General features: G+C 36.7%; 1 protein-coding gene across 3 annotated transcripts in view; it reads left to right on the top strand.

Annotated features, from left to right (window-relative positions):
* UBR1 (ubiquitin protein ligase E3 component n-recognin 1) overlaps positions 1-26869 on the top strand; it is a 66099-nt gene that overhangs the window by 25348 nt on the left and 13882 nt on the right. For all 3 annotated transcript variants that reach the window (XM_064146643.1, XM_064146634.1, XM_064146652.1), the window contains 21 exons: positions 1256-1436; positions 2417-2478; positions 2726-2836; positions 3836-3901; positions 4051-4152; positions 5268-5331; positions 6178-6302; positions 7187-7239; positions 7610-7712; positions 8208-8256; positions 10233-10387; positions 11289-11388; positions 12946-13055; positions 14333-14422; positions 16475-16662; positions 17836-18041; positions 20136-20229; positions 22485-22637; positions 23021-23118; positions 23669-23762; positions 25003-25151. In XM_064146643.1, the coding sequence (XP_064002713.1) occupies positions 1256-1436; positions 2417-2478; positions 2726-2836; positions 3836-3901; positions 4051-4152; positions 5268-5331; positions 6178-6302; positions 7187-7239; positions 7610-7712; positions 8208-8256; positions 10233-10387; positions 11289-11388; positions 12946-13055; positions 14333-14422; positions 16475-16662; positions 17836-18041; positions 20136-20229; positions 22485-22637; positions 23021-23118; positions 23669-23762; positions 25003-25151 (2353 nt within the window). The remainder of the gene's footprint in view (positions 1-1255; positions 1437-2416; positions 2479-2725; positions 2837-3835; positions 3902-4050; positions 4153-5267; positions 5332-6177; positions 6303-7186; positions 7240-7609; positions 7713-8207; positions 8257-10232; positions 10388-11288; positions 11389-12945; positions 13056-14332; positions 14423-16474; positions 16663-17835; positions 18042-20135; positions 20230-22484; positions 22638-23020; positions 23119-23668; positions 23763-25002; positions 25152-26869) is intronic.

Below are 26869 nucleotides of genomic sequence, written 5' to 3'. Positions count from 1 at the left end.
TCCGCTTTACTCAGCACTGGTCAGGCCACACCTTGAGTTCTGGGCCACTCAGTTCAAGAGAGGTGTTGAGATGTTGGAACATGTCCAGAAAAGGGCAATGAAACTGGTGAGGGGCCTGGAACACAGCCCTGTAAGGAGAGGCTGAGGGAGCTGGGAGTGTTTAGCCTGGAGCAGCGGAGGCTCAGGGGTGACCTCATTGCTGTCTACAATTACCTGAAGAGAGGTTGCAGCCAAGTGGGGTTCAGTCTCTTCTGCCAGGCAACCAGCAACAGAACAAGGGGACACAGTCTTAAGTTGTGCTGGGGAAGTATAGGCTGGATGTTAGGAGGAAGTTCTTCTCAGAGAGAGTGATTGGCATTGGAATGGGCTGCCCAGGGAGGTGGTGGAGTCTCTGTTGCTGGAAGTGTTCCAAGAAAACCCTGGATGAGGCACTTAGTGCCATGGTCTGGTTGACTGGACAGGGCTGGGTGCTAGGTTGGACTGCATGATCTTGGAGGTCTCATCCAATCTGGTTGATTTTATGATCTTGCTTTTTGAAACAGCTCATTATCGATCAATACAGATCTTCACAAAAAATGGGTGTATAAGAGTTAATCTCTGATGTGATAAAAGAGAAGGGATTTTGGAGAAGTAGGACTGTCTAGCTGACAAAGCTGCACAGGATTATCAAGCAAATCATAAAGAGGCAATAGTCGTAATAATTCAAGTTCTTTGAGAATTGAGTTTATAGTATCACTGTCAAGTTCTAAGATTTTGGAGCCTGTAATATTCTTTTATAGCAAAATCTTTGTACTAATTGGGTAATTGCACTGTGAGTAGTCTTAATTGGTGCTGGAGCTCTTCCCTGTGCTGGATGAAGTGAGAAAATAGCAGTTTATTAACTTAAAGATGCTTTGAAGATTGTGGGTTGTTTGTTGTTTTTTGTTTGTATGAGGTTTTTTTTATTAGTAGAGAGGGGAAGAACAACAGCAGCTCAGGAGCTTCTTGATGCAATTTAGGATCTAAATTATGCAAGCTATTTAAATAGGGGAGCTTAAATAAGCACACAGATTTTAGAGCATTTGCCAGCACAACTTTTTGGAATAGAAGCATGTTCTCAGCTAGCTTTAGTGGATGTTCCAGTGTTCTAATCCAGTACTACTTTGTATTAAGAGGTAGAAGTAATTATACTGTGGCTTTTAATAACTTTATGCCATCAGAAAAAACAAGTGAGGAATTTTAAATACAGCTCTATGCATTGATTTTTCAACTTCAGGAAGAGCTGTTGCTCAGGGCCTACAGAGAATGTCATAAAGCTGTGATGAGGTGCAGCACAAATGGTCGCTCACGGGAGAAGACAGTGTTTCACTTGTGTGGCCATACTCTGGAGAGCAGACCTTACAGAGTGTCTGCAGATCCTGTCAGCATCCATTTACCGCTCTCTCGGACTCTTGCTGGTAGGTGGTGTGTTTTGATAACTAGTTGAATTGTGCTTCATCATCCATCTTGCTTTACGTTAGAAAGTATTCAGATTATGTTCCTTCACACATCATTTGTTCTCTGGCTTTCTGATATCTCATTATCAGGTAATCCTGTTCCCTAGATGTCCCAATAAGGAAAAGTTTGGGGTGTTTTGGGGTTTGTTTTTATTTGTGTTGGTGTTTTTTTGAGGGGAAAAAAAATTGCCACAATTGTTGAAAGAGCTTTTTTTTAAGCAGGAGGAATAGTCAGGCAAGAAGGAAAAGTTTAATGTTTTAATGAGATCTCCAGTTTTCTCTGAACTGTCTAAATTTATGTCATTCTGTTTCTATTTCTACTTGTTTTGCCTAAATACATGTTTATAATTGCTTTATCTTGAATTTATTTTCCAGCCACATATATCTTAGGACTGCTAAAATGGTCCTCCTAAAAGACATATGTTTGCAGCACACCAGCACAGATTTCCAGTCAGAATACAAAAGACCATAGCAGTGGGTGATTGCTGTGTTCTCTAGCAGACAAATGAAGTCATATGCTATAATTAAGCTATAGATTCTTCATCACATTATTTTATAGCAAGATACCATCTGTTAAGCCTTGTAGTTTTGAAATGTAGTGATTACTAAAATATGATTTAAATGGGAAATGAAAACTTCACCAATACAATTTAGCATCTCTGGTTAAATGGTTTTAATAAATTCATTAAATGGATTCATTTATAAAAGAATTGATTGTAAGACTGTAAGCCCTGCTGTGATAGTGTGTAGATCTCCTATCTTAGAAAAGGAGAAAGTAACAAGTCTTTCCTAAACAAACTTTGACCTTTTTTCTACAATTCTGAGTTGTAGATGATTTAGACAATATTTAGAATAGGTTGCAGGAGAAAATGTACTGTATGTGTTTTGTTTTTGGTTTTATTTTAATTTGATTTATAATTGTTCTCTTACTGGTTTTGTAGGTCTTCATGTACGACTGAGCAAGACTGGAGCCATCTCAAGATTACATGAGTTTGTTTCACCTGTAAGATTTTTGATTTAAATGATTTGTTCCACCCCCCCTCCCCCTTCCTTCTTCCTCCAAATACTACTTGGGATTTATTCTTGGGGAAGGAAAAGGCCAAAAGGTATGTTCTGTAACTCTCATGACAGGCACACAAGTTATTTTACAGCTGTCTTTTTTTTCCTGAGTATTTACACTGTTAAAGTTACTGTTAAAGAGATTTATTTGTTTTTTTTTAATGACTCTTTTGTTTTGATTGTAATTCTAGGAAGAGTTTCAAGTGGAGCTTCTAGTAGAATATCCTTTGCGATGTCTCGTCTTGGTTGCTCAGGTTGCTGCAGAGATGTGGAGAAGGAATGGACTGTCCTTGATAAGCCAGGTATAACCTACAATATTCAGGAGCGAGTTATTCCAGTGGTGTGTGCAAGCGTTTCTCAGTCTGTGATGGTTTGGGTGTTCCCCGCCCCCCCTCACTTTAGAAATACCCAGACTAGACTCAGCTGGCTCTGGGAATATAAATGAAGCTATTTATTTACAGCTGGCACAATATACAAGCGGATATTTACAATATGTACACTTATATACAGAAATATACAAGGTAAAAAGTAATACAGAAACACAACTCCCCTCCCAGAAACCTGAGTCCCCAGGAGGGCCTCTCAACCACCCCTGCACCTTCCCTCCTACCCCTTTCAACCTTACCCCAGTCCTAAGGAAGAATAGAGGTTCAGCCAAGAGGTTAAGAAGCAAAGGTGAGTGGAAGGTGTGCTAGAGAGATACAGCTCAGTCAGCAGCTTGGCGAGAGTGTTATCTAATGTTTTTATTTCTTCTTCCCAAACTCCTTAGTGAGACTTCTGAGGGAAGTGGACATCACCATTGTTTTCCTTTCACAGCCTATAATCTAGTCACTCTCACCAAAACATCCTAGCTAGCTTCAAACTAACACACAGTCATGCTCCCAAGAGCAGTTTTATCCAGTTCAAAAGAAGGTCACGAGGTCACTCCTACACTAAATGGAAAGGTTTCTAGGTGGGAATTTAGATGACAGGATGACAGTTTTATTTCCAGCTTCATCAATGACTTCCCTTCCTGTATTGGAATAATATTTTCACCTTTCTCGTGACTTGTTCGTGGTATGTTATGAATGCTGCTATCTCCTCTAAAGTAATTTCAGATTTGATAAAGATTTCTTGGAGCTAGTGGAAAAAAACCAACAGTTTTCACTTGAAAACAAATATGCACTTGGAAAGAAAGAAATGCAGGACTTTCCTTTATCAGGAACAGTGCTGTACAGATGAAAAAAGCCCCAGACACTAACTGGTGCACATCTAATAGTGTATTACTTCAGTACTTAAATTTTGTCTTCCTTGTTTTTCAGGTATTCTATTACCAAGATGTTAAATGCAGAGAAGAAATGTATGATAAAGACATCATCATGCTTCAGGTATAATGTTCTGAATCATTCCTTTATTAACTTATATTTTCAAGGAATGTTGATGAAAATGTATGATTTAAACTTTTTTTTCCTTTTTAAGAGTATTTTTTCATAGTTAATGAAGAACTGATGTTCATATTAGTCTGTGTTTTTTATAGATAGGTGCATCTTTTATGGATCCAAACCTGTTTCTCCTGCTGATGCTGCAGAGATATGAGCTTGCTGATGCTTTCAAAAAGATGAAGCCCACCAAAGATCAAGTAAGTGCCGTGTTTTTCTGCTGATTCATTTGTTTGCATTCAGCTTATTGTCATAAATAACAGGCATAAACTTGCGTTTGTGCAAAAGAAGGCTTTTAATAGAGTTGCAGGAATCAAGCAACGTACAGGCCTGGGTGCATGGGGAGACTCCGCCCTACCCTAACGCACACCCTTTGTTTTCAGTTTTCTCTTTTTATATCCTGTTCTATTACATATTCATTACTAATTCTAAGAAAAGGTTGGGTTTTCCTTATCAGTTTCAAGAATGGAAGGTGTCTCTTCCACGCATGTCTCTTTTTATCCAGTGGTTCCTCTGGTGGTCTTCAGTGATGAAGTAAGGGGTCTTCCTCAAGTGTCCTTTCCATGAACACCAAACTAGTAGTGTCCTTCGTATGACTCTTCCTCTGTTTGCTCATGCGCAAAGGCTGTCTCTTCCACCTGCCTCCCTCCTCCGCCAGCCTTTCTAGTTTCTAATTATTGATTGCTCTGCTATCTTAAGCCAAGTGTATACTTTTGTGATGGTGGTGCAAGGAGGAGTGGAGCTCCATTCAAAATCCCCCTTCCCCCCTTGTCTGTGGCCTCTTGCCACAAACTGATTGGATCAAACACATATTTTTCACATTATGGAACATTAAAAAGTGAGCTAATGTTAATAGGTGCATTTTTATGACTTCACTTAGGTGGTCAACACTAATGGTTAAATGGATTATTTTGTGTTCAGAATGTGTAGAGGCTTACTGAAGATTAGCAGACAGGTTTTACCCTCTTTAACCGTTATTTCAAAGGTTGTCTACCAACAACTCCTTTCTGTCTCAATCCATGTTAACATGTTCTTACTTTGGCTTGAATTTTCCTGGATTGTTGTGCTAGTTATTGAGGCTTGAACTTCCACAAAATCCTTCATTCAGGGTACATTTTTACCTGTTTCTTTTCCTGTACATGAATGTTGCACTTCAGTTGCAAAGTAGTATCTCCCCTATGAGAGCAGGCATTTGTTCCAGCTTGCTAGAATGAAGGTTTCTACTTACAGTACAGTGCTTCAACAAAGTCCTCCTGGAGGCTGAGCTCAATGACAGATGACATTTTTTGTAAGCTAGTTTCTCTAATTCTTGCAGGATTTGATCAAACAATATAACATATTAATAGAAGAGATGCTGCAGATTCTCATCTATATTGTGGGTAAGTTTAATTTCTCTACTGTTGTAGTGTTATTTTGTCAAACTTTAATCCAGGTTTGATTATTTCCTTTAACATAAATGGTGCAGAGAGGATACTGGAGAATACCAGCTGTTAACAGATAGTAGCCTGATTTTAAATAGGTAGTACCACAAGTATTTGCCATCCAGAAGCAGTAGGAGTTGCATAGTAGAAAAAAGCCCTGCTAAACAAATGTGTAATTACATATTAGGTAGAATATAAAGAGAAACTTGATCTTAGCTAATTTTATTAGAAAGCTAGACTTAAACACTTTCTCCTCTGAGATTTGAGGTAAGTTTCTGGCAAATGCAAACTTACTCTATGAAATGTGCCAGCAGTAGGAGTATTGGAGCATCTCTCCTACGAAATGAGATGGAGAAACCTGGGACTGTTTAGTCTGGAGAAGAGAAGGCTGAGAGGAGATCCAATCAATGTGTACAAATATCTGAGGGGTGGGTGTCAAGTGGATGGGGCCAATTCTTTTTGGTGGTCAGCAGCAATAAGACAAGGAGCAACAGCTACAAACTGGAACATAGAAGGTTTCACCTCAACGTGAGGAGAAACTTCTTTACAGGGAGGATGATGGAGCACTGGAGCAGGCTGCCCATAAAGGTGGTGGAGTCTTCTCTGGAGACTTTCAAAACCCACCTGGATGTGTTCCTGAGCGAACTACCCTAGGGGATCCTGCCTTGGCAGGGGGGGTTGGTCTCAGTGATCTCTGGAGGTCCCTTCCAACCTTAGAAGTTCTGTGATTCTGTAAATATCTCGGTGCAAAATTCAGAATTGCTTTATAACTGTCATTCTTCTGCTCCTGATTGACTCTGGTAGGTGAAAGATATGTGCCTGGAGTGAGTAATGTGACAAAAGATGATGTTACCATGAGAGAAATCATCCATCTGTTATGTATTGAACCAATGGCTCACAGTGCACTTACGAAGTCCTTGCCTGAAGATGTGAGTCCTGGTTTATTCACTTTTCCTTGTTTTATGTCCTTTTCTTTTTTACCTTCCCTGTGGAAGCATTTTGTTTATACACCAAACTCAAATGTTGATTTCAGAATTACAGCATGACACACTTGACTGATGTGAAGGTAGATGTCATTAGTTCAAGTATGATCTAACCTGAAAAGGCTTGGGGATTGCGCTTTTTGATGAAGATACAATATCTTTTAGGATATTCAGATTTAGTTTTTCTAAACTTGAAAAGAATTTTTTTAGAATAGTTTCCCCTTTGGCCTCTCTAGGACCATGCAGCTGGATTCCGTTCTGCCCTGTGTCTGATCCTGTATTTTGGTCTCTAACTTGTGCAGATTGATTGGAAGTCAAGTACTGTGCAGGTCTATTTGAAAGCACAGATTTCCCTGATGTTCTATTCCAACTGCTGAGAATTTAAGCAAATAAGAGGAATGTGGATTAGATTTCATAGTCTGAAAATTTTCAGGGCTGGCAGTCAATGCAAAAAAATGACATTTTGTTGTAAATGTAGTAGCCTAGGATATTGGCAGAAACCAATTTTGGGTGATCCATTTTCACTGTTTTAAGAAACTAAAACTCGTTTTTTTCTCTCCATTGAGGTTGTGTAAAACACTGCTCTTTTTCTGGAGATCAACTCTGATATACAGAAAACTACATATTTAGTTTAATTATGGTCTGTCTTTGGTACTTCTTGTCACTAATCAATTATAAGTATCTGGTTTCTGAATAATAGTGGCCAAAATATTAATTATTGAGCTAGATAATTGATCTAAATCTGTGTGTCTGTTTTTGTTACACCTATCATAGTAAAGAAAATATTTGGATTATTATATATTTATCCTAAACTACTTTTTTTTTACCAGGAGAACAATGAAACTGGCTTGGAGAATGTAATTGATAAAGTGGCTACATTTAAGTAAGTTCTTACTGTCATGGGTTTTAGGTAGTGTAAATGTAAAACAAAATCTTTTATTGTCTCTTTGATTGTATGGGTTGAGCAAGCTACACTGCACAGTCTCTTTTCAGCTAATATTTTGCTGTCTTGAAATGTACTCACTTTCAAGTGAGCATAGGAAAGAAAAGTGCGTGGAATACCTGAAGCTGCTGCTAATGACTGAACAGTCTTGAAAATTAAGGACTGATAACTATTCACTCTAATGAAGCAACCATTGCCATTCTGCTTAGTAGCATGTTCTTGGAAAATAACTTATATATACTGGTTTGTTTACATTCAGAAATGTGCTGAACATATGCTATTGGTGTGTCATGAAATATTTCTCTTTAAGGAAACCAGGTGTGTCTGGCCATGGAGTTTATGAACTGAAAGATGAATGCTTAAAGGAGTTCAATATGTTCTTTTATCACTATACTAAGACTCAGCATAGTAAGGTAAGCAGTGTGAGATTCACTCTCGAAGGTTAGAAAACAGTACTGACCTAGTCTAAAGAATTTTCGCCAAATCACAAGAATTAACAGAACCTATAAAAACCAATTCAAGAAAGAGTAGATGCAGCTAACTGCAAAACTGAACTTCTGCTGAAGTTGAAGTTGTTAATACAAACTCATGTGGTATGATTTGCATTGATATTTCACTTAAAATTACTTATATATTAATGCCATTTATGGTAAGAACAAAATATGATTCTATTAATCTTTGAACTGGAAAACCCCAAACTTTGCTTTTATATCTCTTATCAAGGAAGCAGGTATGTCCAATTATTTGTCTACTACAAATTGCAATGCCAAATGCAATGTTGTCAGACAGCTCTCAGACAAGAACCTAGTTACATGACCTAGTAATGACTATGGATCTTTAGAATTTCTCATTGTTTCATTGTAGAGTTCTGTAAAGATGCTGATATAATAGACCTACTTTTTCTGTAGGCTGAACATACACAAAAGAAAAGAAGAAAACAAGAAAACAGAGATGAAGGTAAAAATTTGAAACTGCTGACTCAGTTAATGTGACAATTTGATAGTGGATGTGGATGTACGTACAAAATGAGCTTTGGGATATTTTGCATGACTTCATTTGGGTAGTTGAGTTCATATTAAATTTGTTGTGATTTGTAGTAATTGTAATTACTTGAGACCTGACTTTTTTTATAACACAGAGATGGATTTTTAAACTTTTTTAGCTTAAATATCAGATAGACAAATAAATATGGTATAGTACCCAATGACAAAAATGAACATCTTAAATTTTTTGATGGAGTAACTAGGTGACAAAAGTTGTTGGTGGGATTTTTTGGTTTGATTTTTCTGGAAGTAGTTTCTCTAGCACGATGTTAGGGCCTAATAATGGTACGTAGAGAAGGTTGTTGGAGGAATTAGTGCTTATGTCCATTCTGGAACTAACCTGAGCCTTAAGTTTTGTAAATCAAAAATTTCGTTTTTAGAAGATGCAAATGCATATAACCTCTCATAACATTTGGGTAATGACAGAAACATATTTCCCATTGTTTAATTTAACCCATTCAACTCGTGAGCATTACTTCAATTCATTTGAGGAAGACTTTGAAATGAAGAAACAAGTACAATGAATAGTTTAATCAAGTCAGCTATCTCCTCCTTTTGTGAGTTGCAGCAGGTAGAATTATTGCCCTTCCAGTTGAACACCTTAATTTTTTGTACTCTGAAGTGTGTATTTATCTTTGTGTACGATCAGAGGCACTACAGCATTTGTGCCTGAGGTGGTTAAAATTCATTTTTAGTTGCTGCTGTGTTCCTTCCAGTCAAACTGTGCAACATAAAAGCAATAAATTGTCATTTTCGTTTAGGGGACACACAGTTAAATCAGAAATCACATTTGCTTTGAAAAACTTTGGTTTCCTTCAGTTATCAGTAACTTGGAAGATTGACAGCTGGAAAATGAGGGTAAAAATAACGTTTGATAAAATAATAAAGGATTAATCTGTTTTCTTTCTTTCAGTGTTCATTTTATACATTTGACAGATCTTGCAGTAGCAGCTTTGTTTTTCTTTCCCCATATTTGTTTTAGCAAATTACAATGCTATCAGGGACGTGTATTTTGTAGAATTTTTTAGAAAATGCAGATGTTTAGATGTGCTTGTCATAAACTCACATTGATGTAATGGGGTGCTGCAGTTCCAAAATACCAGGGTAACCATTTACACTGATGTGTATTCCTCGGAGACTCATTTTGTTGCAAGTATTTCATACATGTGCTTTTATGTGGTTGCTGTCTCTCTCAGTAGCTTTTTATAATTCATTTAGTCTAAATTGTCAAAACATTACTGGTTTCAGAGACCTGTGTTTATAGAACTTCCAGCTAAGATGACTTAAGTCAGTGCTCCCAGGTAGAGAAAAGCTGCAGTGTTAGGTGAACTGCTGTTAGCAGGTGCCAAAATTCCAGATGGCTTTTGGGTGAAACACCACCACATTGCACAGTTTCACTACTAGCTCTGAAAATGTACCTAATTAGAAGTGATGTGAGAATCCTAGGAGTAGTCGTTTAGAACTACAGCCGTGTTACGTGTGGGATGCTCATGTCAGACACCACACTCTGGAAGATCTGCTGCTTACTCTTCTTGAAGTACTTGAAAAGTCTGTTTGATGCAAGCCACAAACATTGCCTGTTTATTAGCGATACACAAATGATAGGGCAGTGCAGAGTATTAAAGCTACACATTTACAGGTGCAACTAAATACTCGTGATTGATCAGTGCAGTTTGCATGTGTTTTATGTAAGAAATTTCTAAAAGTACTTAGTTGTGCTAAAGATAAAAGCTGACCTAGACAAACAATTGCGATTGAGTGTGGTTTTATTAATTTAAATGTCCAGTTCTTCTTTCACTGGAATTAGTATGTTTGTGCTTTCTACATTTGGCTCACAGTCTGTGGTAGTATGCCAGCTTGTTAATGCACTTGCACATCTACATATTCTAGCACTGCTGCCACCACCTCCTCCAGACTTCAGTCCAGCATTCAGCAACGTGGTGAGGATTCTGAACTGTGATGTTATGATGCACATACTGCGGACCATTCTTCAGAGGGCAGTAGAACTGGAAACCCACTTATGGACTGAAGCTATGATCCAGATGGTATGGTTAACTCTTGTTCTTCTACAGTCATTGCTACGTTGACCATGTTAACTGCCTGTGGTGAGATAAAAATGCATAAAGGTAGATTTTTAGCTTGGCATAAGAATTTACTTGTCCTTAAATGTGTTCTATTAAATCTTTGTGACAAAGGAAAAACATTCTAATAATTTATTCCCACTATAAAGTGGAAATGTGAAACACAATAGTATTAAATTTGGAACATATTTCAGTTTTCTAGTTTGCTTTCCCTCTGATGTTGTCTCATTACTTAAACTTTATCTCAATATGTAATTCTCCTTACATCATTTTCTTCTTGAAGCTTCGTATACAAGTAAGCAACCTCTTGATCATGTTAAAGGAATAGGAACTATTTCATCTTGTAGCCTGCAAAGTCTCCAAATATGTAAATGTCTTTGAGGCTTAAGTCATAAAATAATCTATTTTTATAAGTGTTTAAACATTTAATTTTATCACAGTGACTTTATGCTTTTAATAAAGGGAGTTACTGACATGTAACGTTCTTGTTTGTTACTATTATTATAGTTACTTTGGGCCTTTATGGGATTAAAATGTGGTTGAATGGGTTTTGTTAATTAGAGGACACATTACTTAATTGCCTTGCCTTCTAATCTTATGAATTAACAAAATATTCATAGATTTGTCAACAAAATTATAGTAGTCCTGTGTTTGTAATGTAAAGTGTGTGCAAGTAATAAACAACAAAATTTTCCACAGTGTTGTTCCGTTTTCCATGTGCCATTTCTGTACTTTTCCTCATTTATGTGTTCTGTTGTGGATATAATCAGCATGTAATAGGGAACTAATAATATGCATCCTGATTTTATATGCCAGTTTTTCAAGCCTCTAACAGTGAATGAGATTTACTATTCTTATTTTTCAGGTGCTTCATATCCTTTCTTTAGGGTTACTAGAAGAAAAGCAGCAGTTGCAGAAGTCTCCAGAAGAAGAAGTAGCCTTTGATTTTTATCACAAAGCAACACGTACGTTGAGTTTTCTTTAAAAGGACAGAATAAATTAGGCTGTATTGATTTTGTAAGGTCCAAAGTTAACTAGAATAAAGTGTTCAGTGATGTTAATTAGGAAACGTTTGATTTCTTTTAATACTTTCAAACCTGGCTTGGGCTAAGCTGCTTTGTTCCCTGTTACCAGGTATACTGAAGTGGAGATTTCTTCTCTGCTGGGGAAGAAATGAAAAAGTAATACTTGTTAGATAACTGAGAATGATTTGTTCTTCAAAAGAACTTTATTGGAATGGAAACTAAGTCCTTGAAAAATGACAGTGGATTTCAGTGAACTGTCTCCATTTTTTGTACTCCTGAGCTATACAGTCACTGTTTTATGTGCAAGTTCAAGTATTTTACTATAGTAGTGATAACAGAAGGAAAATTTAGTGGGTATAAAGTGTGCTTTTTCCTCTTCAGTTTCTTTTCAAATCCCTACAGAACATATTCTCAAGACTAGTGAGTGGGAGTTGAAATCTACATTGTCCAAATGAGTTTTCATCTTATATAGAGTTATGGTTTCACGTGTAAGAATAATTGTTTAAAGTAATTAATTTTCAGGCTAAACATAATTGTCACTTGAGAGATGAAATGGGGATAAGAATTGTGAAATACAATCTTAGAATTCTGTAGATTGGAAAAGACCTTTAAGATTGCCAGCTCCAACTGTTAACCTGACATTGTCAGGTCCACCACTGAACTGTGGCCCTCAGCCACACATTTGTGTGTCTTTTAAACACTTCCTATATAAATACATACATTGAGCAGCTGAATAGCACTTACTTATTCTTTTAAAATGTTGTGTGAAGGGCTGTCACTGAGTTTTAAAAGAGTTTTTGCTCTCATTTGTTTTATTGTTGAGCAAGGATAGGTATTGTCCCACGGAATGTATTTCTCGTTTAGGAGCTTCATATCAACTACAGGAATTTACTGAAAGTAATTACAATGAGATGTTAGAATTCTTTGCCAGCCTTTTAATATGTAAGGAGTGCCAAAAAAATGCATCTTCGTAAGAAGAATCTTAGTGAGAAGTGATTTTTATAAGTTAAATTACAAAAATAAAGAATTTATTTGCCTTATTTGTAAAAATGTGCAAATTAATTTCAAATGAAAAGTGTTGCAGTAGTAATTGAAGGGAGTGGCTTTGCTTTTAAAGTATGGTTGTGCTAGACTTTATGGTCTGTTAACAAGATGTGAAGAAGCAAAACATTCCCTGCAATATTTTTTTTTTTTTAATGTTGAGAATACTTGTGCACACTAAATTGTTAATAAACTTATGTAAGCTCTAAGAGCTTTCATGCTTTTCCTTGAGCAAGGCAATTCTTGTTTTGTCTACTTCTCTTGAAAGTAGCAAAACTTTCTGATCTACAAGGGGGAAAGTTTATACTACAGTTAACTGGAATGAACAATTGGAACTAAGTGAGAAATGTAGCTACACACCTTGTGTTCTTGTATGTTGTCATCCATGTGTGTTACGTTCCTGTGTTTTTTTTCACTGAAGACCTACACTCCTCTGTCTTTCTCTCCTTTGTGAAGGAATGGGAAGCTCGGCCTTGAATGCTGTGAATGTGTTAATGCTTCTGGAAAAATTGAAGAGAGTTCCTCAGTTAGAGGCACAGAAGGACACAGTCAATTGGATACTGAAGGTACACAGCGGGAGATAAGTGTCATCTGATTTTAGTAGTTCAGAAAGCTTTTGTGAAAGTTATTTTGAGTCCTGCATATAACCCAGTGCTTACAGCTGCAGTGATTTCTCAGGAGGCTTCATCTGTTTGAACTTTTTTTTTCTCTCTTAGACAAGATTATTTCTTGAGTACTGCATCAATACTTAGAAGTCATCGTACTTGCTATTGCTGCTTTCCAGTATTAGCTCATTTTTTGCTTAGATAAGTTTTATATATAAACTTTGTTTTTCACATTTTTGTTGCCCTATAACAGCAAGTAATAAATAAAGGTTTGTTCACTGGGAAAACATGTCAGAATCTATTTGTATTAAGATTTGAGTCATACGGATCTGACTAATGACCACATATATTTGACCTGTGGAATTTTGCCATCTAACTCCCTGCTATAACCCAGTTAGACATGGGAGAAACTCCTGGAGCAGTGACACCACCTCTTATGTAGGAAGCTGCTGCTTTCACTTAGCAGGAGGACTGCTGTCTTGTTGTGTTTTAGGTGGCTTCTTGTTGTAGATGGAAAACACAGACACACATCCCTTAGAAAAGAGGATTAGAATCCATAGTAGGGTTCCATACCTGTCCTCAGCTATTAAAACTGGACTATGTCGGTACATTACAGAGGCAAGATTGAAAGCTTTTGTTAGTTTTGTTTTGTTGTGTTCTTTTTTCTCTTGGAGAAATTACTGTACTAAAATTCTAAGAAAAAAAATAAAATGCACTTTAAAATACATTTAAAGTAACAATATGTATACTAAATGTAAATTATTTAATATCAAAACCTTGGGATGCTTATTAAAGTTAGCTCCAAGCAATAAATGAAAATTGAAGACTCAGTTTTTATAAATAGGGCAAATGCCAAAAAGTTTTCTATGTGTGTAGGTTTTGCATGATTATGACGAATGTTACCATGGGATGATCCACATCTTGCCCACTTGAAAATAGCTTGCAGTCTCCATCCATTCCTCTGATGCACCGATACTTTAACTGTTTAGCACTGTTAGTGCTACTCAAGAAATGGGAAAATTTTATGTTCCTTCATGCTGAGTAGTGCTTGTGGGGTTTAGGACACAGACGTGGCAGAACTGTTGTCTAAGCCATTTACGTTGTGTTGTTTAGGTGTATGGCAGTTGGTTTCATCCATCTGAAAAAAAACATGAACCTAAATATCAAGAGCTTTTACTCTGTATTGTAATTAGAGCCAAATTGCACTTTGCTTTTAACATCTAAATCTCTGTTTCCAGATGTTTGACACAGTGAAAAGATTGAGAGAAAAGTCTAGTTTGACAACAGTAATGACTACATCAGGCTCAGAAGCTACAAAAGGTGATGAGGTAATAATAAAATATTTGATGAAAGCCTTTTATGGAGCACTTTTGTGGGGGATTTTGAGTAGCTGCTTTTATTACTTAAAATTTTAACTTAAGGTACTGATTTCTAATATATTGCCCACAGATAGGATTTAAGCTAAAAAACCATTATTTTTAATAAATAAATGCTAAGCTTGCTTATGGAATTATCAACAGCTAGTCTGTTTTCAGTTGTACTTTTAAGTTAAGTGGAACATCTCAGGCAAGTGAAGAAGCAATTTGTGTTCGTTTGTTCACCTGTTTGATTTCACCACTTCATTGTGTTTTCATTGTGCAATAAATAGAAATACAAATCTACTTAAAATGATGTCTTGTGATTCACGTGACCTGCCAAGAGGTTAATCTGCTTTTCCTTGATTATATAAAGGCATCAGGCTTAGGTGATTATTCTGTCTCAGTCTCTACCCCCTTCCTGAAAAAACAACTTTTGAGTCCAATGGTCAAATGACAGAGTGAAATGTATATTTCAAAGATAACTGCAGTGCCATGAGGTTTGCTCTTGTGGTTTTGTTGTTGGAATAGATGGTTGGATAAAAAAGGGGAATCTGACTGGCCTTAGGCAAAATGCAAAGATGGGCCAGTTTGCTCATGCACTTTTTGTTTCTTAGTATCTTGCTGCCAGACAATGTCTTGGCTAGTGGGATGGTTTGGGTGTTCCCCGCCCTGCCCCCACTTTAGAAATACCCAGACTAGACTCAGCTGGCTCCGGGAATATAGATGAAGCTATTTATTTACAGCTAGCACAATATACAAGCAGATATTTACAGTATATACAGAAATATACAAGGTAAAAGGTAATACAGAAACACAACTCTCCTCCCAGAAACCTGAGTCCCCAGGAGGGGCTCTCAACCACCCCTGCACCTTCCCCCTGCCCCTCTCAACCTTACCCCAGTCCCAAGGAAGAACAGAGATTCAGCCAAGAGGTTAAGAAGCAAAGGTTAGTCTAAATGGAAGGTGAGGTTAGGGAGTACGATGTTGCTCAGCCAGCAGCCCAAGGCAGAGCATGAGAAAATGGCGAGAGTGTTATCTGATGTTTTCATTTCTCCCTCCCAAACTCCTTTGTGAGACTGAGGGAAGTTGTTTTCCTTTCACGGCCTATAATCTAGTTCTTCTCACCAAAACGTTCTAGCCTGTTTCAAACTAGCACAGCTAGTTATTGCATGCCTGTGTTGCATGCCTATAGCAGCATATGCTGTGTCTCTTTTCTGAGAAAGGTGTCATATGATATCTGATAAAGTAAGGGAACAAAATAACCAAGTCAGTCAGAAATGAGACTCTTAAAGTTTCATTGCTGTGGACCAACTTGTTGTTTCATTTCCTCAGACAGTAATGATACCACAAATGGAAGAACTGTATGTAATGCTGAATTTGTGCCTTTAGATAGTTGAGCAAGAGGAGTTAGGTTCTATATGTTTTAATTAATTATACCTGTGTCCTTTGAAGCCTGCATTTCCAAACTATATAAATGCTTTGTTTGTAGTTTTTGAAAACATGATAGATGAGGAAATAATGGAAGAAAAAGAGTTTTTCAGTCTATGATAAGAAAAAAGCCAAATACATAAAATTCTGCCACAGAAATGTAGGAACAATCTGTATGCTGTCTCATCCATGGATAATTGAAGAAAGATTTTTTTCTCTATTTTTGTAAGGCAGATACTGAATGTTCAGGTAGGGTGTTCATTTATGAAGAGAAAAACAAAAAAACTAGAGTAAGTTTGATGCTCATCTTGCTGCAGTTTTTTTTTAGACCAAACAAGCAGGTAATAGAAATTGATCACTTGTTACTGATGATGTCTTTGAGCAGGAGATTGTACTAGTGATCTTTTGTGGACCCCTCAAGAGTCTTTGGGCTGACAAGGTTAACGAACAGCCTCAACATTTAAGGATTTAGTTTTAAGATTTTCAGATGGCAATTTAAAATAATCTTTTAAGTCTTGTCACTTAAGGAATTTAATGTCAGTGGCTGGAATCTTCTCCATTGGCTGAGATTTTGTTACTCTCTTCTATTGTAAGACACAGAGCACTCAGGATAAAGAGAAAGCTGAGCGGAAGAGGAAGGCAGAAGCAGCTAGGTTGCACCGTCAGAAGATAATGGCCCAGATGTCTGCACTACAGAGGAATTTTATTGAAACCCATAAGCTCTTGTATGAAAACACGCTGGAGGCACAGGGAAAAGAAGATGCTATTATGGAGGAAGAAAGGTAATTAAAAACAGACATCCAGAGTTAATGGTGGCAAGAGTTCATTGTCTGCTACCTAAGTTCATTATACTACATAAAAATTGTTAAAACTACTTCTGAGGAACAGATTGCATCATCCTAGTCAGTGTCTGTGTACTTTTGAGTTACGTGTAAACTAGCATCTGCATGCTAATGTAAGAACAGTGGGCTCACTTGGTAGAGCAGCGTAAGAGAGTGCTAAAATATTTCTTCAAATAATGTGTACTTGCATTGATGCTTGAGAAGATGTCATTAGAAACCTGCTGAATTTACAAGACTGCTATTTCAGAGGTGACAGCCTTCTAGAAAAATATAAGTATTTATTTTTTGAAGCATCTGAAAGCAATATGCCTTCTCATTAAGTAATTTGTAGTGAAAAAAAATAGCTTTGTGTAGCTCAAGTTGCTGACATATTTCTGTTCATTACTTCAAAAAAAATTTCATACTGAAGATGTTTGATTTGTTGGTTATCATTCTGGTGGTATGGATTGCTTCTGTCCTAGAGATAGTTCAACCATATACTATAAATAGAGCAGCTGAATGGCCCTTTATTCATTTTTTTTAAATGCTGTGTAAAGAGTTGTCCTCACACAACTTGATTTTGCTCTAATTGGAAAATAGAAGTACCTGTTGGGGAAAAAAATAACAGATCACTTCTTTGTGTTTTGATCTTTAATAAATGATGTTCTATAAATCATTGTTGAGCTCTGGAATAAGGAATACTTAAACCCCAAACCAAAACTAACCAAACAAAAAACAAAGGAAGCAAACTAATTGTGTCTTAAAGCATTAAATAAGATACTGGCACTCATGTTTGGTCTGTCTTCTTCAAGTATGGGAAACAATTTTAGTGTCTACAGGATTTAATTCTGTCTATACTGGATACAGTTCCGTCAATTTCTTGCATGCCAGAATCCACAATTTGTGTTGTGTTAGTCTCAGTTAACTGGCTTCCAATTCATAATTTTAAAGAATATTTCATGTTATTGAGCATGAGCTGTTTCTTCATTGTTTGGTAATCATTAGGTTTTACAGAGGACTTTTTGATACATACCCAGAAATGTTAGCAGCACTTTTTTAGATGCCTGGAAGAAAAAGTTTGTTTAGAAAAAGCCATTTGTTTGTTTTATATCTGTGTCACTTATGGTCTTGCAGCATGGCTTCAGCAGTTGATTACTCAAGAATTGCATTGGGTCCTAAACGAGGTCCATCTGTTGCTGAGAAAGAAATTCTGACCTGTATACTTTGTCAAGAGGAACAGGAAGTAAAGTTGGAAAGTGCTGCCATGGTATTGTCTGCCTGTGTCCAGAAATCTACTGCCTTAACTCAGAACAGGAGCAGAGTTCTTGAACTCTCAGGGGGTATGCAATTTCACTTCTTTTAGACTACAGACAGTTCTGTACCTAGAGATTGTATGTTCCATTTGAACCCAATTTAACTCTGTATTCAGTCAGATGGCAGAATGGCTTACTCTCCTTAAGAAATAGAAAGTGAAAACTTTTGCATAGTTTTCAAGGATGGATATTAGAACATAAGAATGAGAAGTGTATGAAGATCTTGATTTATCCCTGGGAAATCAGAAAATGCTTTAATCTCACAAGATTTGATAAACTTTAGAGATTGAGTAGGAGTGGTCATTGGAAAAAAAATGCAAGAATATTAATAGTTCCTGTTGATTCAAGTGCAGCAGCAAACTCAACAAATATAGAGGAAATGCAGTGACATGATCAGGGGCCTATATGGCAGTCTCAGGAGGGTTTGGATTTTTGGTTTAGCTTTGTGTCTAGGAAGTAACATAAACAGCAGCATAATAAAATAGAAAGATATAAGCAAGGACCACATGATATCATCTGATGAGGAAGAAAAAAAGAACACAAGTTAGAATTGTGTAATATCACAATGATGTTTTTTCTCCTGTTTTAGAACAGGATCTTGTTGACTCGTGAGCAGCTCATAAAGCAAATGAACCCTATGTTGTATTTCTTTAAATTGCTGTCCAGCAGATAGCTTTAACTCTGTTTGTGCAGTTCAATATCCTTGCTTTAGTGTTAGCAGCACAGCCTTGAATGTTATCAAATAGAATTCTGAAGCATTGATTATTATTTCTTCAGGATATCACACTGTTTTCTATCATGCTTGCCTACTTCTACCAAATTGTTTCACTTAAGATGTTTTGTGTTTCCCCATCAGGGTCGTTAAATGCATACTAGTAAGTCCCGACTCCTACAGGATCCTTTTTGACCTATTTTTCTCTTTAAGAGTGAACTACTGACAGTTCTGATCTTCAGCCATCTGTGTAGAATTTGTATCTAGGCCATGTACTAATTGCATCTGTTTCTTTGCTCTCTTGGGTGGTACTTTGAAGTACAAATTAAAACCTATGCTTAGGTGGTCAGATACACTTGTAAGCTTTCTACAGTGACGTGGTGTGCAATTGAAAAAGGAAGAGAATGAAGTTACTTTTCCAGAAGCCACTTTTGTGATACTATTTATAGCACTTACTGTACTGCATGGTCCTTTGCAGCTCATCAGTTAGAAGTAGGCCTATAAGAGCTTTTTTTTCCTCTCAAAGACTTAAGTGGAAAAATGCTTGTGCCCACAGCAGAAGTGCCCATGGTGGCAAACTGGTGTTAGACCATGGTGTTCACTTTGTTATTTCTGCCTCCACTATATTTAAAGCAGCTTCTGCTGCTGTCAGATTGAATTCTAGGTATGGTGCAACTTGAGTACCAGGGTTTTTGTATGGTGCTTTGGGTTGGGTTTTTTTTGGTGGTTTGGTTTTGTTTTGTTTTGTGGGATTTTTTTGTTTTGTTAGGTTTTGGGCTGCTTGATTTTGGATTACAATTCACTATTATTTCAGTAACTTAACGAGGAAAGGGAATCTTGCTTTGAGTGCATGTGTAGCACAAAGACACCATTGCATTCTCAACACGTTTTTCTGTTGAGAATTATGCAATATTAGTGAAAGATAGACCTGACTTTCTTATTCAGCAGTGATGCTAATATGGTTTGAAAACGTATGGGAGTAGTTGGAGAAATGCCTAATCTTTCTTTTAATAGTAGCTCCACTGATTTCTATGATTCTTCCATTTACAAATACAATTAAAGATACATAAAAAACTTCAATGATAGTAGATCCAACCACAGAGATCTTCCAGTGCTGAAGAACTCTTTTCCTGTTGTTTTTCCCATTTTTCTGTTTCAAACCAATTACAATTGGTTTTGAATTTTGTTGTGTTTTTCAAAATAATTAGTGGAAACCCTTCAGTAGTTTCAGTGGGCTCTGTCTTGCAGTTTACTTCATTGGAGTATTGGACTAGCCAAATAGGATTTTAATGTGTTTCTGGGAAAATGAGATCTGAAGGCTTGTCTTCTGTGTTGCTTACTTCTATTTGTACTGATGTGAAACCACATTATTGTGCTTTCAAGAAGTCCTTTCTGTTGTGTCTTTCTAGATATGCTGGATCCTCTCTTCATGCATCCTGACTTACCTTGTGGGACTCACACAGGAAGCTGTGGTCATGTGATGCATGCAGCGTGCTGGCAAAAGTAAGGAGGTGTCTCTTTCTTTTTTTTGTATTCTATTGATCTGTCTTCCAAAACATCTAAGTGCACACTAAAATACTGCACAATAAGTGGTTATTTCAGTTAAGGAGTTGAAACTATTTGTACCTTGTCAAAAACGAAACATGGCACAAAGGAAGTTTGCACTGATGAAGAAAATCGTCATTAAAAGTTTTTATTGCCTTCTGTGAACGAAAAAAAAAGCCCTCAGAACATACTGGTTTATGCAAATGAAACTAGTGGGTTATAATTGGTCATGAATAGGAAACCATATCTCATAGATGTATTTTTTGTCAGTCCAGTGAGAACCAATAAGGTCTTCCAGGTGAGTGTTCTATAGCAGCATTATATTGACTGAAAGTCTGTCACCAGGTCAGTATTGCAAGGATGAACTTAGCTTATTCCAGTGAGTCTTTAGATGCATTTAGAATAGAATAGGAGTGGCTAAGTCTACTAATGTTTCTTCCCCACCCTTCCCCTATTGGTGAACAAACTATTTAAAAGAAGGAATAATTGATGCAGTGGTTAAAAAACCTTTTGATTTGTGTTCATGAATGGAGTCCTCAGTTTAGACCAAGTGTGTTTGCTTAGAGTGCAACCTGATTTATTAAAAGACTAAGTAACCTTACTTGCAGAATATCATCCTGATAGCAGCTGCATTTGTAGGATTAGAGAGCAAAGCAATGCTCTCTGAGCAATCCTCAGGCCTAGCCAGCCTGAACAAGATAATAGTGTGATATAATAACATAAACGACCCCACTGTTTTTTTTTTTGTCAGAAGGTGGAGAGAGTTGGGTCATGCACTTGCATGCTATGTTACACTGTTGTATTTCTTGAGGTTTATTTGTACTTGTGCCATTTTACTTCAGAAAAATCCAGATATGCTTCTAGTGCTTACTATTTGCTTTTCTTCATGTGTGTGGGTACCTTTTTAACCATGAGACATCAGTACAGAATAAGTAGGTGCACACATCAAAATGCTACATAAGTACATTCTTTGAGTATAATGCATCTGCTCTTGGCAGATCCATCTACATCTGCATAGATCTATGTAGTGCAACATTGGAGCTCAGTTCCCTTGCTCTTTTCATAAAAAGGTGACTTGATGTGTGGGTAAATGGGATTAAAATGGACAACAGGGTCTTCTCATACAGGATGACATGGAAGGTTTGAGCATAGTCTTTTATTTATTACATAACAGACATTCTAACTTACTAATATTCCTCCAAATGATGCCTGTCACAACTCTTGAGTATCTGTGCAGCCTGAAAATACAGCAGAATACTCTATAAAACAATACAAGTTCAAATGATTGGAATGTCTCTTTAGTTGCCATGTTATGAGGAAGAGGAGTTGCTTGCAAAACCCCCATTCTTTAAGTGTGAGAAAACAAATGTATGTTTTGGTTGATTGTAACAGATAAATTTCCTAATCCCACGTGTTATACAGGTGAGATTTTTTTCCCCTAAGATGTAGTATGATTTAAAAGGAAAAAACATAACTACATTTATTAACTGCCACACTATGGTAATAATTTCATGTCTGTCTTTTAAGACCTTACATACTCAGTTCAAACATAAGTACTGAATTGAATTGCTTGTGTCCGGGTGAGAAGATCTGAATGTTGGATGTTTGTGTTCCTAGTAATATCACTGAGGCTTTCATGAAATTTGAAAGCTTACTGCATCCACAGATGGGACAAAATTGTAAAGAGAATCATAGTTCTTTCTTAGTTTCTTTTTGAGTGGAAAATGGCTTGTGGCGTTGTAATATAAATTATTCTCTCTTCCTGTTAAAAGAAGATTACAGTTTTCCTTGCCTAATGACCAGGCGCAATTGTTGCTGAGAATAGCTGTTATTCAGTCATGGAATGCTACGGCTAGTTTTTCCTAAAACTGAACAAAAACATTTACAATCCTTGTTTCAAACTTCTTGTGTTGAAGATGTGAGAGGAGAGAAGGGTAGCCAAGTGAAGGATGGACTGTATGTAAAAATATTAATGAAATTTAAAAGAATCTGAAAGGCAAGGAAAAGTTGCTGTCATTTCTGTGTGAGTTCATTTATACGCTCAAATGTTTTTGCACCTAAGCACATGAAAGAGTTACAGATGGTAGATAAAGACTTGTTTGTTGGCTTGGCTTGGCATTGCTAGATAATAGCACTTTTAATTGTTTGAACATTTGTTTTCATGTCACATTTGATTATTCCTCTTTCTAGTAATTTCCTTTTCCATGTTGCAGGTACTTTGAAGCCATGCAGCTGAATTTCCGACAACGCCTGCACGTTGAGCAGATCTTTGACTTGGAGAATGGAGAGTATCTTTGTCCGCTCTGCAAGTCTCTGTGCAATACTGTGATTCCTATCGTTCCATTGCAGGCTCAAAAAATAAACAAGTAATAATAATAATAAACAGCAAAGAATTACTTTCTAGAGCCATTTCAAATTTTTGGAAGGAAAGCTTGGAATGTGCTTCCTCATCTGTATAAAAGACTGCATATTTCCTTATTGGATATTCAGCCAAATGTACTGCATTTGCCTGACTATTATTTTAAAACAAATTTGGATTGTATGTTTTTTAGAACTGAGATCAGATGAGAAGGTACCTAGATCTAGTATTTAGCCTAACAGTTTTTGTACTGTTTGCTCAAAATTTACAAAGCCAGCAGTACTTTGCAAATACTGAGTTAATGTATTCTGATCTAAATATGCCTTTTGTTTCTAAATATAGTGATTCTTTGGCTATTGAAGTAAAAATTGCTTTCTGTTTTGTTTTCAGTGAGGATGCAGAAGCAGTAGCTCAAATTCTGTCCCTGGCTAGGTGGCTGGAGATTATTATAGTGAGGATATCGGGCTACAGTGTCAAAAATGCTAAAGGTTTGTTATCTTAGTTTTAAAGTGGTTCTGTCAGATAGCTAATGCACCAGTACATGTTTTAACTAACACCAACAGAAGATTTCACATGGAGAACAATTTTGCTGTTGGTCAAGACAATATCAGATAAAGCTGGACATGAAGTTATGGCCATTTCTGAGATGAATTTTTTTCTGTTGAATCCTTTCTATATTCCCTGCAGAAGAAAATCATGTATACTTGGTGAAGGTAGCCACCAACCAACACTCAAGCTTCTTAACAGACTGTGATGTAGTGAAGGAGAAAATTAATTGAAAAGGGCCAAAGGGAAAACATTTATGAGTTTTAGAAAACCAAAGGTACAGAGCATCAAGATATGCACTCTTATAAAGCAGGAAAGTTCCTTTTTGTCATCAGCGAAGCCTTGCTTTTAATCCTTACATTTCTGGGAATAGAAGAAAATATTACTTAAAGAGGGTTAGAAGACAGTCTGGCTGTTGAGATGAGTTTCACTGCTGTAAAAATTGTAATGGTTTCTTTTGATCTTGTCTCTTCTTCCTTTTTGTTGTCTAAGGTGAGAAGCAAAATCTTCCAGCTTTCATCAACAAGGGAATGGGGAACTCTGCTTTGGAATTCCATTCCATCCTTAGTTTTGGAGTTCAGTCCTCGTAAGTGGAAAAGTTGTCTGCATTATACTTTTTGTCCCTAAAATAACCTCAATATACTTCTGGATTTGTGTTGAAGGAAAGGCATATGATTTTTTTGGTCAGAGTATGGGCGTACTTAGACTTTTCATTAAGAATTCACTGATCTTTACAGAGCTAGATGGATTTCTTGGTCAAATCCGGTTTGGTAGTTCTTATGTTCTTGATGGTGAGCTAAGAGTCTGGAGTCTTTTAGTCCACAGTTTCAGTGCTTTGAGTCGCTTTGCCTCTAGCCAAGTTATTTAATGTGTCTGCCTTAATTTTCCTGATACACATTTGTCTCAGGGGTAAATTTAACTTGATTTTTAATGCAGTGATATAATACAGGTTACTCAAAGGAATAGGGCTTTGTCTGTTTTTATTCCAGTGGGCAAAAGCAGTCACCCACTAACACAAAATGGATAGATTTTTCACATGTGTTCAGGTGTCTGTCTTAATTTTAGATTGTGCCATAAGTACTCTACTTCTGCTACTTCTAAGTGACATTATATTTATGCAAAGTATTTAAACGTATCTTCTATTTTAACAATTCAGTCAGAAAGTTGAATCCTGTTTGTTCTTGATAACTGCTGTCTATGGGAAAAATTCTGTAGGGTGCACTTAAACAACACAGCATTTAAGTGAACCTGGTGAAATACCAGAATTTGTGGTACAGCTGTTTTGGCTGTAGAGATTTGCAGACTTACTGTGTATGTTATCTGTTCCTGTTATGAAGTTCTTTGTGTTACTTTAGGAAAACCACAAGCTAGTAAAAATGTAGGTGTTTCTTCTTAGGCACTTTTCTGTATATGACTGAGGGAAACTAACGCAATATCAGTTGAAAGAACCTCTAGCGTTAAATTTTTTTTAGTTGCTTATGAAAAGGGATTTATTTCATTTCAGTACTTAATTACACTTTCTTACTAGAATGTTTTTTCTCATGGTATTTTACTTTGATTTGGATGTTTTAATTTTTTGAAAGTTAATTATAATTCAGTACACAGAAATAAACTCAGCCTGGCAGCTCTGAACAGGCTCTTCAGATTGGGAGATGTTGTCAATGTACTTGTTTATTACTGGAAGTTAGTAGTTTTGATTCTCCTCTGTTGTATTCAAGGATTTTTTTCATGACTAACTTATTAGAATTTGTTAGTGATTGACAGGTAAGAAGCACAATTAATAATTTGGACTGAAATTCAGACTGAATCTTGGATTACTTTTACAGAGCCAAATACTCCAGCAGTATCAAGGAGATGCTTATTCTCTTTGCCACTACCATTTATAGAGTTGGGCTAAAAGTTGCTCCAAATGAAGCTGATCACCGGATTCCTATGATGACCTGGAGCACATGTGCTTTTACCATCCAGTGTATAGGTAAAATATGATTTGGGTTTAGTCCTTCTCATAACTTGAAAATCTTGCAGTTGTTTGCATAACTGTATAAAATCTGATTGGATAAATAATAGTAGTTCTGCACTACATTATGTAGTAACATAACAATGTACATTATATCTAATTGCATTTGTAATAATCAAATTATAATGTATAGCCTTTTATAAAAAATAGGATGTTTTTGTTAGATGATGGTTTATAAAAGAAGGTATGGAATACCAGTGTGAATGAGTTCAGTAATCCTGTTCCACATTATCACTTTCAGCATTAATCATATTCAATGAATATTCTCAGGGTGCCTCTGATCATTGACCTGCAGGCATCTCCTTCACAGCAAAGTATTTAACAGCTGTGAACAGTTTTCCCTCTCTCCTCTCTCATTATTTTCTTCCGATCTCTATTCTTGAAGAATTGTCATGGAACTAGAAGAAATGTGGTCTTTTGTATCCTGAAATTGCTAAGGAGGTATCTGGTAGGGGAAAATAAAGCAAACAAAAACAACAAACCAAGCATTCTCTGGCATGAATATATTTTTGAAGTAATGACCAGAAATGATTGCAATTTTGGAGATAATCCAAATATTTAGCAGTCATTCTCATTTCATTTCTGTATATATACCTGAAGTAGCTCGTGTAATAAAGATGAAGCTGTAGGTAAATCTGCAGTGGCTTTCAAGTGGGAAAAGAGATGTCTGAAATGGATGCTGTAGGAATTGAGAATGTAATTGCACATGTCCATAACCTGTTCTATTGAGAGGGGTCCCTGCCTATGGCAGGGGGTTGGAACTGCTTGATCCTTGAGGTCCCTTCCAACCTAAACCATTCTATGATTCCATAAATATTATCTGCCAAGTGTGTCCTTTTTTGGTTGGTGAAGCTATTGAGGTACAAGAATACCTTAAATCTTTAGTGGATTTGATGCAGCTGGAGTTCAGAGCGTTCAAAAGGTGTTTAGGAGGATTTGGGATATGCTAATAAGACTGGGATAATGAAAACTGATTGCATCTCTTTAGTGTTACATTTTAGCAGAGATTTCAAATGGGTTGGGAGAGGACTGGAAGCCACTCAGCTTTATGAAAATTAATGCATTTAATGCTGTGCAGGATGTCTTCATTTGATGTCTAAACAAAATCCCAAACAACCTTTGTAGATGTCAGGGGTGAATTTACCAGCAAAAATGCAGTAACTCATCAGAGATGTGATATCAAAGGCATAGGTCATAAATAGATAATTCACATGCCTTACAGGTCAAGATTATAAAACCAGTGCGACCAGTGTGACAGTCTGACCTGTCTTGGAACACTACATCTTGGTTTCCTTTTTGTTTACAAAGAGAACACACTTCCATGAAACTGTGAAGCAGAACTGCCTACATAGTTTCTAGTATTCTGGATTAGAACCTAGTCTTAGAATGGGCTTGTAGCCAAGATACCTAGACAAGGAACCTTAGCTAACCTACTGATGGAGTCTTTAGAAGAGATTCAAAGCATGGAGTGTGAAGGGCTTTCATTGCCTCAAGTCAGACATAAAAATGCAAATCTGATTTTTCCCATGTTTCTTCAGCAGCTCCACATGTTATGCCAGTGTATGGACCTGCTAAGTTAGTGCCTAAAAAAACCCCTCAAATAACTTAACTAAAACAACCAACTAAAAGCTTCCCAACCAGAAAACTCTCACGTAAAACAATTTAAAAAAAAATTC

Source organism: Pogoniulus pusillus, chromosome 1 (genome assembly GCF_015220805.1).
Source record: "Pogoniulus pusillus isolate bPogPus1 chromosome 1, bPogPus1.pri, whole genome shotgun sequence".
NCBI classification, from domain to species: domain Eukaryota; kingdom Metazoa; phylum Chordata; class Aves; order Piciformes; family Lybiidae; genus Pogoniulus; species Pogoniulus pusillus.
Note: the sequence above shows the minus strand (reverse complement) of the source record. Positions and strands in the feature narration are given on the sequence as shown.